Consider the following 16,819-nt stretch of genomic DNA (forward strand, 5'->3'; position numbering starts at 1 on the left):
AGTTTTGTTTCTAATCTCTATTTTTAACAGAAATGGAGTCCTACACACACCCTTATATGTAGTTTTGTATCCTGATATTTTCCCTTAGAGTTATTATAAGTGTTTTATTTTGTTAAAAGGTAATTGTCACTTTTAGTGGCTAATTAGTACTCTGTCATAAGTTTGACATAATTTAATTGTTCACTGTGATGGAATGTTTATATTGTATTCCATTTTTAGACATTAAAAGTGATACTGTAATTATATTTTAATAAAAGTTAAAAATAACATATCTTTGTTGTATGATATATAATAAAACATTGTTTTATTTTCTGGTTATTTAGGATAGGCTCCCAGAAGTATTGAGTTAGAGGGCATGGATAATTGTTAAAGTAGAAAGTCATGAGTCGGGAGTTAATAGGTTGAATTATTTTACTTCAGCTGAAGCATTGAATACATAATACAGATAATACTGTAATGGGTAAAGAGTCAGAGTGATGATTTTCTGGCCTGTGTCAGGTTTACCTTTTTTTCTTTCAGTTTTGAGATATAATTGGCATACAGCCCTGTGTAAGTTTAAAGTGTACAGCATAATGATTTGACTTACATGCATCATGAAATGATGAGTACAATGTTTAGTGAACATCCATCATCTCATATAGATAAAAAATTATAGAAGTAGAAAAAAATGTTTTCCTTGTGATGAGAACTCAGTGTTTACTCTCAACAAGTTTCATATATATTAATACAACAGTGTTAATTGTATTTATCATGTTGCAAAAGGCTTTAAAAATACCGATGTTCTGGTTCTTCCTCAGTCCTACTGAATCAGAGCCTTGGGGAGTGGGCTTCAGGCATCTGTAGTTTTAGAAATATCTTAAGGCTACTTGGATGCACAAAAAGTTGAGACCCGTTGTTCTAGAATCACAGAATGTTGATGGTGAAAGAGACCTTAGGTATCTAGGTCATTTCTGTACTTTCACGCATGAGGAAGCTGGCCAGTCCATTTCCATGCACTTAATTTGCCCTCGTCTGTAACTCACCTGCATCATCAACACTCGCCTCCTCGCTGTTTCTTCCATAACCCAGCTTCTTCCCACTTCTGTGCTCTTACTCAAGCTATTCTTCCCTAAAGCATTTTTCCTCATTCCACGCTTTTAAAAACAGCATAATTCTACCTCCTCCACGTAGTTTCAGATTCTCTGTTGCCCACATTTGTCTCCTTTTCAAAACTTCACTGCAGTGTTTTTGTGACACAGCTCACTTGTTATATTCTGTTCTGTGTTTTAAGTATTGTCTTCTTTTGTTTATCCAAGTCCTGTTTCAGGACTGGGTACCCAGAGGATTCTTTAACTCAGGATTTCTTAACCTTGGCACTATTGACATTTTAGGCTGGGAAATTTCCTGTTGTGGGGGGACTGTCCTGGGTATTGTAGGATATTTAGCAGCATCTTTGGCCTCTACCCACTAGATGTCAGCAACACCCCTCCTCCTGGTCGTGACCAAAAATATCTGGAGACATTGTCAAATGTCTCCTGGGGGAGAAAATCACCCTCAGTTGAGAATCACTACTGTAACTCAGTTACTTTGTCTGCATTACTGAAACAGGGGAAAGGATTCATATCCACACTGAGAGCAACCAAATGAACCTAAATCACCTTCCAGAAATAGCCATTTTGTCATTTCCTTTGTGTTACCCAGGCCTCGGACCTGGCCGATCCTAAGGCACTACAACCTATGGTTTCACCCAGCAATTCCCTTCAAGTGATATGGATACCATGGGTTTAGGCAAAAGCAGGTCAGTCATTTGTTGATTAGATTGAACTCCTGGAAAAGGGGCTCCTTTTTCTCTAGGCTGTCCTTTTCTTCTCTCTACCTGAGGGCCCAGGGGCTCTGTGGTCCAAGTGAATGATTTTTGACGTAAAAATGAACTCACAACATTAGTCTGCAAAGTTTATATCTGAACATATATTATGACTTTATGGGGCTGATTACTACCTTTTGACCAAATGAATAATTGAAGTATTTTTCATATTTAATGAAGTTGATTTTTCCCTTTTCCGGGGAGTTGGTGGGTTCTCCTTTTTGATATTTCAGGGCATATTTCATATTTCCTTATTTAACATCTGTGGTTTTAAAAGTTTCTTCATATGAAATAGGGCAGCTGATCTGCATTATATGTCAATGACTGATGAAACCTCGTAGAAAGTTTTTGGGGGATTGGTCACTTTGACTCTTATAATCTCAGCTCACATAGTTACAGCTGACCTAGTAACTTTGGGCTTTGACTGCAAATCTGAGTCTCTTTCTACTGTATCACATTGTTCTCAGTGGAAAGATTTTGTCAGCCAGAGTGGTGGAACTGTCCTGTAAAGAATTGTAAGAAGGACTTCCCTGGTGGCGCAGTGGTTAAGAATCCGCCTGCCAATGCAGGGACATGGGTTCGAGCCCTGGTCCGGGAAGATCCCACATGCCACGGAGCGACTAAGCCTGTGCGCCACAACTACTGAGCCTGCACTCTAGAGCCTATGAGCCACAACTACAGAAGCCCATGCCCCGCAGCAAGAGAAGCCCGCTCACCACAACTAGAGAAAGCCCTTGCGCAGCAACGAAGACCCAGTGCAGCCAAAAATAAATAAATTTAAAAATATACAAATTTATTTTAAAAAAGGATTAGCCAGAAATAGACTAACATGTTTGATATTCACATGGGAATATCAGTAATTCCTTTTTTCCCTTCCAGGTTTATATATTTCCCAAGGTTTCTTTAGTAGGTCTGTAATTTTTAAATCATAGAAAACATTTTTTAATCCTTAAGCACAGGCATACATAGTTTATATAATTGCTCTTAAGAAGAATAAATTTTATACTTTGCTTTTTTTTACTTATGTTTCCATAGTTCAAGACTTTTAAAAATTACTATTTAAGAAGCTGCGTAATATAAAATTTCTGGAATGTACATAAGCTATTAACAGTAATTACCTCTGGGAACAGGGACCAGCCCTCACATTTTATGCTTTTATACTTTTTGTGCTTTTACCATGTATTACTCTTCTAATAAATAAATACTATTACATTTTTATTGATTACATGTTTCTACTTATTGACTAAAATGGTAAATTTACAGCTTATTTAGTAATTTCCATATTGCTAGACATATAAGACAGTTCTTTTTTTTTTTTTTTCATAGAGGAGTCCTAAGTTTTCACATAGAAAATACTGAAGAGATATGTTCTGGTGTAGTTTTGTTCTTCTTCTTTGAATCATTAATTCTAAATAAATAAGCAAGGTCAAAGGCTGTGTAAGTTCATTGGCTACCTGTTGCCATTGTAAATTCTGGAATGGTTGAATCAATTTATAATGCCATCATAAGAATGTAAGGGTATTGGTTTCACCCATAGCATCACCATCATTGGGTACTGGAAAAGATTATAGCTTTTTTGTGTGTGTGTACGCGGGCCTCTCACTGTTGTGGCCTTTCCCGTTGCGGAGCGCAGGCTCAGCAGCCATGGCTCACGGGCCCAGCCGCTCCACGGCATGTGGGATCCTCCCAGACTGGGGCACGAACCCATGTCCCCTGCATCGGCAGGCGGACTCTCAACCACTGCGCCACCAGGGAAGCCCAGATTATAGCTTTTAAAATGCTGTGGCAAATGTGGATATAACAGAGTGCTATCAACTATTTATAGAACTCTTTTTGTATGTGTGGATTGCAATAATAGTTTATCTTTTATGTGAATCCAGAGAAGCATGTAAAAACTTTCAAAACTTTTCTCCCCCATTTCTTATTTTTTGAATAAATAGAATCAAGCTATAGAAGTATCCTGGGGTCACGAGCCTGCATTCTTGAGCTGGGTGGAAGGTAGACATTTTAGTGATCAAGGTGAAAATGTGGCTGAAATTAGCAGACAATTTGGTCAGAAACTTGGACTTTCAAATGGGGAACAGGTAAGCACAAAATGTGATGACAATGACTTTCTTCTGATGTCACATAATACAGCAATAGAAATAAAAGTTCAGATATATTTTTTAAGGCGGTAAGATGACACCTAACTTGTGTGCTACTATAACCAATCCAGGATGTTCAAGTTGACTGTAACTGTTGTTAAGTCACTATCTACCATATACTCCATTAAGTCATTATCTAGTAGTCTCCCATGGTCCCTAGTTGATTTTGTATTCTGCTATTTTACTCACTTTCCAGGTACCTTAATTTTGTTTTTGTGCAATTTTTTTTGCTATATGAATTAATGAATTTTACTTACTATTATTGAACTTCATTTTATTTGTTTCTGACAGATTTTCTAACCTTCCAGGGTCATACTTGATTTAAAAAGATCTGTCCTACAAAAGAGAGTTATTATTTTTCCAGTTTCGTCTTGCCTGTGAATTTCATGTGCTTAGATTGTAAACTCTAAAGCTTAAGGACTCATGTTTCTCTTCATTTTATCATATTCACCAGTTTATGGTTTTAACTATTTTAAACTGCAGAAGTGATACATATTCAGTACAAATGTTTTACAGTTGAAAGTAGAAAATGTTTTTCCCTTTCTCTAATCCCAGCCTCAGAATGATTGTGTACTGTGGGATCTCATTAGACCGTCAGGATTTAAAGAATGAGATCATACATATTTTCTGCAATTTTTCCCCCACAAACTATATCAGAGATCCTTTCCACATATTACAGACAATATACATTGAACATGTTTGTATATGTATGAAGTGAAATAAATATTAAAAATTGAATTGCCAAGTCTAAGGCACTGCACATTTAAAAATTTGATAGATGGGGCTAAATTGCTTTCTATTACCAGTTTCTCACAAGAATACTGAAGAATGTCACATCTTTTTTTTTTTTTTTTTTTTGCGGTACGCGGGCCTCTCACTGTTGTGGCCTCTCCCGCTGCGGAGCACAGGCTCTGGACGCGCAGGCTCAGCGGCCATGGCTCATGGGCCCAGCCGCTCCGCGGCATGTGGGATCTTCCCGTACCAGGGCACGAACCCACGTCCCCTGCATCGGCAGGCGGACTCTCAACCACTGTGCCACCAGGGAAGCCCAACATCTTTTTAACTTGTTTTGAACACAGACTAATTTTTTTCATGCATGTTTCTGATAATGAGAATAGGCCACTGATGAGAAATCCATAGGCCTAGCACTGGTCTTTTGCTTACCTTAAATTTTTGCTAGAATCTTAAAACTTTAGCAGCTTAGTGACCTTAGAAATCACTAACTTTGGTGCCTTGCTCTGCAAACCTAGGGAGATGGGCTATTTTGCCCAGGATTGCATAGCAGGTTATAGTTCTGCTCTCTTTGAGTATATGGCACTTCCCTATGGGAAAAATCAACTTCCTATTCCTGATGTTGATGTCTTTATCAGCACCCTGAACAGTCCTGCTTGTTTTTAATTCCCATTTGCTTCAAAGTGAACTTCTATCCGATTTTCTGCACATTCTTTGTATTGTAACAACACCACTAAGGCACTGTCTCGCAAACAATCATTGATAGGAACAGAAAGTGGACTGGCTTGGCCAGGATGATAGCTTCTTGTTTTGTGCTTCCTTAGAGTCACCGCTTTCAAATAGGGTATATGGGAGGTACTGAGGGAAATAACTGAGGAACAGGTGAGGCACTTGGGGAAAGTCTGCTCCAATCCACAAAAGGCAGAGAAGGAGCATTTAATACTCAGTGGCTTTGGATTTTACTCCTCTAATCCCCAGAAATGCCCATAGAAGAGGAAAGAAAGTAAGAAGGTTTAATTCCAAATTCTTGAGAGACACTAGGATTTCCTGTGTATCTATAGACTAGAATGAGGGGATATTTGTTTTGCTATACTTTTTAGCTGTGCGTGATTATGCTTCTAAATAATTGGTTCTGATCTCTATTTCAGTGTGTTTTTTTACTTTTCCAGAAGCAGCATGGCTTGAAGTTAGTTATAAAACTAAATTGCAGAACTGCTAGAAATAATAGTATTTATATATAAGATCAAGCCATGACTTCATGACATTATTGTTTTTTCTTGCATTTTTAACTTATATTTCTTTTCTTTAAATGGCTATCTTTATTTTTTAAAACTTATATTGTGCTAGAATGTATTTTCCTTTATTTTATAATTGGTTGTAAAATAATTTTTTCTGAAATGCTGAGTATATCAGGGCCTACCTAAGGACTACACACAAACACACATGCACACAAAATTAATTACGTAGCTAAAGAGAGAACTTCTTATTTTCTAGGGATATAAAAAAGGCTTTTAATAGTAGTTTTGTACTTTAATTTTTTCCAGGTGTTTCTCAAGCCTTGTTCCCATGTGGTGTCTTGTCAACAAGTTGAGGTGGAACCCCTCTCAGCAGATGATTGGGAGATACTGGTAAAGAAAACAAAATGAGAACTATCCCAGTTTAAGGTTAAACTACCTCAAAATATCAGTGTCTTTTTTTTTTTTAATTATAGTTGATTTACAATCTTGTGCTAGTTTCTGCTATACAGCAAAGCAATGCAGTTATACACATATATACATTCTTTTTTTTATGTTCTTTTCCATTACGGTTGATCCCAGCAGATTGGATATAGTCCCCTGTGCCATACAGTACAACCTTGTTGTTTATCCATTCTAAGTGTAATAATTTGCATCTACCAACCCCAAACTCCCAGTCCATCCCTCTCCCTCCCGCTTCCCCCTTGGCAGCCACAAGTCTGTTCTCTGTGTCTGTGAGTCTGTTTCTGTTCTGTAGATAGGTTCATTTGTGCCATATTTTAGAGTCCACATATAAGTGATATCATATGGTATTTGTCTTTCTCATTCTGACTTCCTTCACTTAGTATGATAATCTATTGTTGCATCCATGTTGCTGCACGTGGCATTATTTTGTTCTTTTTTATGACTGAGTAGTATTCCATTGTGTATATGTACCACATCTTCTTTATTGATTCATCTGTCGATGGACATTTATGTTGTTTCCACGTCCTGGCTATAGTGAATAGTGCTGCTGTGAACATTGGGGTGCATGTATCTTTTTGAATTATAGTTTTGTCCAGGTATATGCCTAGGAGTGGGATGGCTGGATCATATGGTGGTTCTATTTTTAGTTTTCTGAGGAATCGCCATACTGTTTTCCATAGTGAGTGCACCAACTTACATTCCCACCAACAATGTAGTGGGTTCCCTTTTCTCCACATCCTCTCCAGCATTTGTTACTTGTAGACTTTTTCATGACGGCCATTCTGACCAGTTAGAGGTGGTATACCTCATTGTAGTTTTGATTTGCATTCCTCTAATAATTAGTGATGTTGAGCATCTTTTCATGTGCCTACTGGCCATCTGTATGTCTTTGGAGAAATGTCTATTTAGGTCTTCTGCCCATTTTTCGGAGGGGTTATTTATTTTTTTGTTGTTGAGTTGTATGAGCTGTTTGTATATTTTGGAGATTAAGCCCTTGTCTGTCACATCATTTGCAAATATTTTCTCCCATTCTGTACGTTGTCTTTTTGGTTTTTTTATGGTTTCTTTTGCTGTGCAAAAGCATGTAAGTTTGATTAGGTCCCATTTGTTTATTTTTGTTTTTATTTCTATTGACTTGGGAGACTGACCTAAGAAAACATTGATACAATTTAGTCAAGAGAATGTTTTGCCTATGCTCTCTTCTAGGAGTTTTATGGTGTCATGTTTAAGTCTTTAAGCAATTTTGAGATTATTTTAGTGCATGGTGTGAGGGTGTGTTCTAAGTTCATTGATTTACATGCAGCTGTCCAACTTTCCCAGCACCACTTACTAAAGAGACTGTCTTTTTCCCATTTTATATTCTTTCCTCCTTTGTCAAAGATTAATTGACCATAGGTGTGTGGATTTATTTCTGGGCTCTCTATTCTGTTCTGTTGATCCGTATGTCTGTTTTTATACCAATACCACACTTTTGATTACTGTAGCTTTGTAGTATTGTCTGAGAGAGTTATGCCTCCTGCTTTTTTTTTTTTTAACCCCCTCAGGATTGCGTTGGCAATTCTGGGTCTTTCATGGTTCCATATAAATTTTTTGGATTATTTGTTCTAGTTCTGTGAAAAATGTCATGGGTAATTTGATAACGATTGCATAAAATCTGTTGCCTTATTGATTTTCTGACTAGAAGAACTGTCCATTGATGTGAGGGGGTGTTAAAAGTCTCTTACTATTATTGTATTCCCATCAATTTCTCCCTTTATGTCTGTTAGAATTTATTTTATGTATTTGGTGCTCCTATACTGGGTGCATATATATGCTGACAAGTGTAAAATCCTCTTCTTGTTTTGATCCTTTTGTCATTATATAGTTTCCTTCTTTATCTTTCTTTATAGCCTTTGTTTTTTTTTTTTTTTGCGGTACGCGGGCCTCTCACTGCTGTGGCCTCTCCCGCTGTGGAGCACAGGCTCCGGACGCGCAGGCTCAGCAGCCATGGCCCACGGGCCCAGCCACTCCGCGGCATGTGGGATCCTTCCAGACCGGGGCACGAACCCGCGTCCCCCGCATTGGCAGGCGGACTCCCAACCGCTGCGCCACCAGGGAAGCCCTAGCCTTTGTTTTAAAGTCTGTTTTTTCTGATATGAGTATTGTGACCCCCACTTGCTTTTCATTTGCTTTTGCACGAAATATCTTTTTGCATCCCCTCACTTTCAATCTTTGTGTGTCCTTTGCCCTAAGGTGGGTCTTTTGTAGGCAGCATATTGTAGGCTCTTGTTTTTTAATCCAGTCTGCGACTCTATATGCCTTTTGATTGGAGCATTTCGTCCACTGACATTTAAGGTAATTAGTGATACATATGTTATTTATTGCCATATTAAACCTTGTTTTTCAGTTGATTCTTTGCTTCTTCTTCCTTTTTGTTTCTCCTTTTGTGGTTTGATGATTTCCTTTTATTTTATGTTTGTGTTCTTTTCTTTTTGTGAATCTATTGTATGTTTTTGATTTGTGGTTGCCCTGTTTTTCAAGTATGTTAACCCCTTCCTATATCTGCTTGCTTAAGACTGATAGTCATATAGGCTTAAACACATTCTAAAAAACAAAAAAAAAGAATCTATTTTTTTTGATGTCCTTTTTTACATCTTCATGTTTATCCTTTTGCTGTTCCTTGTATTTATCATCACTTTCACAGACAGGGTTTTTTTTTTTCTCTCTTTTTGATCTATATACTGGCTAATTTAAGTGGTTTACTTTCCAATCATGATTTCTTCCTTCCTATATCTTCTTCTTTTCTATTTAGAAAAGATCTTTTAATATTTCTTTTAGGATAGGTTTAGTACTGCTGTATTATTTTAGTTTTTGCTTGTCTGAAAAATTCTTTATTTTTCTTCCTATTCTAAATGATAATCTTGCTGGGTAGGATATTCTAGATGGCAGATTTTTCCCTTTCAAGACTTTGAATATATTTTGCCACTCCTTTCTGGCCTACAGTGTATTTATAGAGAAATCAGCTAATAGCCTTATGGACGTTTCCTTGTAATTAACTCTTTGTTTTTCTCTTGCTGCCTTTAGAATCCTTTCTTCATCTTTAAGTTTTGCCATTTTATTATAATATGTCTTGGTGTAGGTCTGTTTAGGTCCGTCTTGTTTCTGTGCTTCCTCTATTGGGATATCTGTTTCCTTCTTTAGGTTTCAGAAGTTTTCGCCATAATTTCTTCAAATACATTTTCAGTCCCCTTTTCTCTTTCTTCTTCTGGAATCTCTGTTATGCATAGATTGAGATGCTTTGTATTATAAGTCTCTAATACTGCTTTCATTTTTTTCATTAGGCTGTGCCTGCTGTTTTAATTGAGTAATTTCCATTATTCTGTCTTCCAGATCACTTATTCTGTCTTCTGCATTATTCATTCTGCTATTCATTGCCTTTAGCTCAGCTTTTGTCTTGGCTCCTCCTTATAGTTTCTGTTTCCTTTTTACAGTACTCCGCATTTCTGTCTTTAGGCTTTCTTAATTCCTTCAGTATTTTCATTACTCCCTTTTGAAGTCGGTGTCTGTTAGACTGAAGAAGTCTGTTTCCTTGTTTATTCCTTCAAGGGAATTCTCTTGGTCTTTCAACTGGGAGCATTTCCTCTGCTTCTTCATTTTGCTTATATTTCTCTTACTCTGTGAGTTTAGGAGAAACAGTTATCTCCTCTAGTCTTGGAGGGCTATTTATATGTGGAAGCATCCCTGCATAGCTTGTGTGGGTTTAATATTTTTTTGGCATGAGGGCTGTTTTTGGTTTGGGTGCTTGCCATCTCTTTCCTCAGTGTGCGCTGGCCATTATCCCCTTGATGGGACCATGCAGGTGCATGGCCCGTGCACGCTCCCAGGAGGGGAGGGGCATCGGTTGGTGCCCAGGCGTGGGACACTTGGTGGCGGCAGTGGTCTGCACCTGCCTCTGCAGTCCAAGATGGCAGTGGGGGCTTGTACCCGCCCCCCGAGTGCACATAGGCTGTACCCTGCTGCCTGAGAGTGCACATGTGGAGAAAGAAGCTCCAATGGTATTACTGCCCCTCTCCTTGCATGCCCCCCAACAATGGCACCTTACCTCTCTGGCGGGCCCAGGCTTATTCCTGTACTCTCTCGGTTGTGGTGCACCACACCCTAGCCCCCCTCAGGCTGTCTTCATGCAGCCAACCCCAGTCCTCTGCCTAGGTCTGACCTCCAAAGCCCAAGCCTCAGCACCCAGCCCCCACCTGCCGCAGCGGACAAGCATCTCAGGCTGGGGAATGCTGGGCAGCACACTGACCGTCTGTGCAGGTCTCTCTCCGCTTTCCCCTCTGCAAACTGGTTGCTGCGCTCTCCTCCAAGGCTCTGAAGCTCCCCCTCTGTCCCAGCTGATCTCCCCACCAGTGAGGGGGCTTTCCAGTGTGTGGAAACCTTTCACAGTTCCCTCCCGGGAGCGCAGGTCCTGTCATGATTCCTTTCTCTCTATTTTTTTCTTTATTCTTTTGTCCTACACAGTTACATGGAGATTTTCTTGCCCTTTTGGAAGTCTGCAGTGTTCTGCCAGCATTCACTAGATATTCTGTGAGAACCGTTCCACACGTTAGATGTATTTTTGATGTATTTGTGGGAGAAGGTGAGCTCCCTGTCCTGCTCCTTCACCATCTTGATCTGATCCTCCAACATATCAGTGTCTTTAGATTTCTCTTCTGTGACTGGCATTATATATTCTGAGTTGGTTTGATTTATAAGAATGAGTTGAGATTTCCTTACTAGGCCTGGAATAGACAAAATGTAAAGTGAATTGATCTTTTTGTTTATTGATTCTAGGAGCTGCATGCTGCTTCCCTTGAACAGAATCTTCTAGATCAAATTCGAATAGTTTTTCCAAACGCCATTTTTCCTGTTTGGGTTGATCAGCAAGCTTACATATTTATCCGGATTGGTAGGTGCCATTGTAATATTTTCCATCATACTCTTCACAGTAGCACTGAATCCAAAGCAGAGGTAAATGCACACTAATGACCTTTATTTTCTACACAGTTGCACTAATACCAGCTGCTCCTTATGGAAGGCTGGAAACTGATAGCAAACTCCTTATTCAGCCAAAGACCCATGAAGCCAAAGAGAATACATTTTCAAAAGCAGATAATGCACATGGAAAATTTCATAATTATGCAGAAGACCAAAAAGGATTGACAAGAGAACTTCAAACGAAGCAACTTCAATCAAATACTGTAGGAGTCACTGGGTCGAAAGAAACAGATTCAGAGGATACAGTTGACTCATCATTAATACCAAGCTTATGGACTGTGATAGGAAGCATTTTTTCTTTTGGGTCTGAGAAGAAACAAGACACATCCTGGGGGTTAACTGAAATCAATGCATTCAAAAATATGCAGTCAAAAGTTGTTCCTCTGGATAATATTTTCAGAGTATGTAAATCTCAGCCTCCCAGCATATGTAATGCATCAGCAACTTCTCTGTTTCACAAACATTATACCATTCATGTATTTCCATGGGACCAGGAATATTTTGATGTGGAGCCCAGCTTTACTGTGACCTATGGAAAGCTAGTTAAACTACTTTCTCCAAAGCAACAGCAAAGTAAAATGAAGCAAAATGTCCTGTCACCTGAAAAAGAGAAGCAGATGTCAGAACCACTAGATCAAAAACAGAGTAGCCCAGACCATAGTCAAGAAGGTGGCAATGCCTGTGTGCTAAAGGTAGTCTGGAATGGACTTGAGGAATTGGAGAATGCCATTAAATACACCAAAAACTTAGAAGCTCTTCATCTTGGGAAAGTTTGGGTTAGTATAAATCTTTTTTTTTAATTGAAATATAGTTGATTTACAGTGTTGTGTTAATTTCTGGTGTACAGCAAATGGGTTAGTATAAATCTTATAATTGGGGAGGAAGTAATTTTATGTTGCTTGAACTTCCCCAAATTATGAACTAAAATAATATTTTATATACAAATTGAAAACCAGTATAATAAATAGTATCTAAAGTTCCTGCGGGGACACATTTCTGATTGCAGGGTAAAGTCCTTGTTTGGGTAGGGTTTGTGTATTTCCTGGCTAAGTAAACTTGGACCGGCATAAGCTAAGATTGGTACAGGCCCAGAGAGGTCAAAATTATTTGCCTGGGGTTATTAGCTAATAAGTAGAACTAGGATTCAAACCCAGGCAGGCTGACTCTTGAGTTCATGCTTTGATTGGAGTGCCCTACAAAGCCTCACATCTTTAATGCCTGCAGAAGATGTGCTTCCCAGTTCTTGAAAGCAAAGGAAGGACTTGTTATGTATTGGGGGAAATGCCCAGTGTAGGGAGAGACCCACTACGTGAGATGACCTGGATTCAAATGTACCCAGAAGGTCCTTACCCTGCTGGTATTGGCTCTTTAACTTGTGTGTGATGGAGAGCAAAGTAGAGCAGCTAGCGTTTCACCTTCTCATCTGGCCTCAAATATTTTTTTTTTAAGGTTTTTTTTTTGATGCAGACCATTTTTAAAAGTCTTTATTGAATTTGTTACAATATTGCTTCTGTTTTATGTTTTGGTTTTTTGGCCACAAAGCATGTGGGATCCTAGTTCCCCAACCAGGGATTGAACCCACATCCCCTGCATTGGAAGGTAAAGTTGTTTTTTTTTTTTTTTTTTTTTTTTTTTTTTTTTTTTTTTTTTTGCGGTACGCAGGCCTCTCACTGCTGTGGCCTCTCCCGTTGTGGAGCACAAGCTCTGGACGCGCAGGCTCAACAGACATGGCTCACGGGCCCAGCCGCTCCGCGGCACGTGGGATCCCCCCAGACCGGGTTACAAACCCGTGTCCCCTGCATCAGCAGGCGGACTCTCAACCACTGCACGGTCAGGGAAGACCAGAAAGTGAAGTTTTAACCACTGGACTGTCAGGGAAATCTCTGGCCTCAAATATTAACACGAATTTTATATGGAATGAGTCACCAGCCCCCTTTATTTGAACCTAATTTTGAACGATTGTGAAATGAAACTTCAGGGTGAGAAGGGAGGAAATTGTTAGGACAGGGAAGAACAATGGGAAGGAAAGGGGGTCTCCTTTGTAGGTTTCTTTTACTCTCACAGTTTTACCTATGACCTTTATGTAGGCAACTTACAAAATTTTAATCTCTCAGCCTACATCATTTTCTGAAGCTCCAACGATGCCTCGTATTTTCTGTTAGCTCTAATCTCTTACTTAAGAAGATCCCACTGCATCTTCAAAATCAAATTGTCTAACACTGAACTTACTATGACTTATTTCTTTCTATTAATGGTTTTGCCATTAGGTAGGAAATACCATTATTTCCTTGATATTACATGGTGAGGACGGGGTGAAAAAGGGATAACGGTCAAGTCCTGGAGAGCAGGTAAGATGGCATTGAGGAGCCTGCACTTCCCATTCTGCTTTAAAGGTTGGGAGAATGACCAGTGAGGAGTGGCAGTAGCTGCCATCAGGTACTCAAACAGGCTTGACTGGATAGATCAAAACTGATCACCTTCTGAAGAGGATGTTAAAAGAAACAAATGTAGGGGAAAAATTGAAATGTGTTATAACAGTATCTGAACGCCCATCTAGTTATATTATAAATCATGATAGCGTCTATCGTTCGCCTGAATTGATAGAAGTTAACATCAGTATTTCTGCTATGGAGTATTTCTTAATCAAGCTTTTAACATATTTATATTTTTTATTTATTTTTATATATTTCAGATCCCAGATGACCTGAGAAAGAGGCTAAATATAGAAATGCATGCAGTAGTCAGAATAACTCCAGTGGAAATTACCCCTAAAATTCCAAGATTTCTAAAATTACAACCTAGAGAAAACTTAGTGAGTTCAGATTTATATGTTGCATCACAGTTTTACATGTGTTGTAAAATTTCTAGTTGCTTTAGTTAAGTAATAAGAATGTACTCCTTTATGCTAGAAGGGCAAGGAAGTCTTTTTTTCTTTTTATTTTATTGTAAAATATATATAAGATAAAATGCTATTGTAACCATTTTTAAGTGTGCAGTTCAGTGGCATTAAGTACATTTATAATGCTGTGAAATCATCACCACTATCTATTTCCAAAACTTTTCCATCACCCCAAGCAGAAACTCTGTGCCCGTTAAGCCATCACTCCCCATCCTTCCCTCCCCCAGTTCCTGGTAACCTCTCATCTGTATTCAGTCTTTGTGAATTTACTTATTCTAGATCTTATATGTAAGTGGAATCATACAATATTTGCCCTTTGTGTCTTGCTTATTTCATTTAACATGTTTTCAGGGTTCATCCACACTATAGCATATATCAGAACTTCATTCCTATTTATGGCTAAATAATATTCCATTGTATGTATATACCACATTTTGATTATCCATTCATCTGTTGATGGACATGGGTTATTTCTGCCTTTTTAGCTATTGTGAATAGTGCTGCTGTGGATGTTTATGTACAAGTATTTGTTTGAGTCCCTGCTTTCAGTTCTTTTGGGTACATACCTAGGAGTTGAATTGCTGGGTCATATGGCAATTCTATGTTTAACTTTTTGAGAAACGAAGAAGTCTTTAATAAGCAATACACATATAAATTGTGCCAATGCAAATATGGATAATTTGGCTTTTAAAAGTTTGGTATTTTTGCTACATCTGGGTAATCTTTAAAAAAAATTCTCATATGTTTCGGTATTAACATTGCAGCATAAAAGAGAGCTAGATTGTTTTACTTTTCAACACTGTTAATTTAGTAGAAACTGATATGGTCCGGAAATGAGGTATGGAAGTTAACTTTAAAATCTTTTTAATAGGGTATCATCATCTGTACCAGTTTAGATTACCAGTTCTCAGAGAATTATAATACAGGAAAATGATTATATGTTTAAAAAATTCCAGACATAATTTAATCCTCCTCTGATAATTTGAGTGATACTTCTGGATCCTCTGGATATCGATGGTCATTATGTCAGGGTCATTATATAACCATTTTAACAGATCTTTCTACTTGATGAAACCCCAGGTAAGATAGCTTATATTTTGTGACTAGAGAAGAAGAAAACAAATAGAATAAATGCCATTTCCATAATAGTATGCAACTGAGCATTTAACACATTGGCTGAACAGTATACAGTGATTTGTAGTTTTCTTTGAACTTTTTGGTTATTGATCTTAGGTTTTTTTAAAATTTTTATTTTATATTACAGTTGATTTACAATGTTTCGTTAGTTTCAGATGTATAGCAAAGCAATTCAGTTATACATATATCCATTCTTTTTCAGATTCTTTTCCCATATAGGTTATAACAGAATATTGAGTGAGTTCCCTGTGCTATACAATAGGTCCTTGTGGATTATCTATTTTATATATAGTAGTGTGTATATGTTAATGCCAAACTCCTAATTTATCCCTCCCCCCCACCTTTCCCCTTGGTAACCATGTTTGTTTTCGAAGTGTGTGAGTCTGTTTCTGTTTTGTAAATAAGTTCATTTGTATCATTTTATTAGATTCCACATATAAGTGATATCATATGATATTTGTCTTTCTCTGACTTACTTCACTTAGTACGATAATCTCTAGGTCTATCCATGTTGCTGCAATGGCATTATTTCATTCTTTTTTATGGCTTTTTAAATATATTCCATTGTATATATATATATCACATCTTTATCCATTGCTCTGTCGAAGGACATTTAGGTTGCTTCCATGTCTTGGCTATTGTAAATAGTGCTACAGTGAACGTTGGGGTGCATGTATCTTTTCAAATTAGGGTTTTCTCTGGATATATGCCCAGGAGTGGGTGGGATTGCTGGATCATATGGTAGTTCTATTTTTTGGAGGTTTTAAGGAACCTTCATATGTTCTCCACAATGGTTGTACCAATTTACATTCACACCAACAGTGTAGGAGGGTTCCGTTTTCTCAACACTGTCTCCAGCATTCATTGTTTGTAGACTTTTTGATGATGGCTCCTCTGACCAATGTGAGGTGATACCTCATTGTAATTTTGATTTGCATGTTTCTAATAGTGATGTTGCCCACCTTTTCATGTACTTTTTGGCCACCTGTATGTCTTCTTCGGAGAAAGGTCTATTTAGATCTTTTCTACTCATTTTTTGATTGGGTTGGTGGGTTTTTTTGTTTTTTGTTTGATATTGAGCTGCATGGACTGTTTGTATGTTTTGGACATTAATCCCTTGTGGGTTGCATCACTTGCAAATATTTTCTCTCATTCTGTGCGTTGTCTTTTTGTTTTGTTTATGGTTTCCTTTGCTGTGCAAAAGCTTTTAAGTTTAATTAGGTCCCATTTTTGTTTTTATTTTCATTACTCTAGGAAGTAGATTCAAAAAGATATTGCTGCAATTTATGTCAGAGAGTGTTCTCCCTTTGTTTTCCTCTAAGAATTTTATAGTGTCCAATCTTACATTTAG

The 16,819-nt window shown here is 38.0% G+C and overlaps 1 protein-coding gene across 2 annotated transcripts in view; it reads left to right on the forward strand.

Annotated features, from left to right (window-relative positions):
- Positions 1 to 16,819, forward strand: part of PEX1 (peroxisomal biogenesis factor 1) — a 73,619-nt gene that overhangs the window by 1,676 nt on the left and 55,124 nt on the right. For both annotated transcript variants that reach the window (XM_004310979.4, XM_073809715.1), the window contains exons 2-6: positions 3,784 to 3,927; positions 6,264 to 6,347; positions 11,229 to 11,343; positions 11,442 to 12,208; positions 14,125 to 14,244. In XM_004310979.4, coding sequence (XP_004311027.1) covers positions 3,784 to 3,927; positions 6,264 to 6,347; positions 11,229 to 11,343; positions 11,442 to 12,208; positions 14,125 to 14,244 — 1,230 coding nt within the window. The remainder of the gene's footprint in view (positions 1 to 3,783; positions 3,928 to 6,263; positions 6,348 to 11,228; positions 11,344 to 11,441; positions 12,209 to 14,124; positions 14,245 to 16,819) is intronic.

Source organism: Tursiops truncatus, chromosome 9 (genome assembly GCF_011762595.2).
Source record: "Tursiops truncatus isolate mTurTru1 chromosome 9, mTurTru1.mat.Y, whole genome shotgun sequence".
Taxonomy (NCBI): domain Eukaryota; kingdom Metazoa; phylum Chordata; class Mammalia; order Artiodactyla; family Delphinidae; genus Tursiops; species Tursiops truncatus.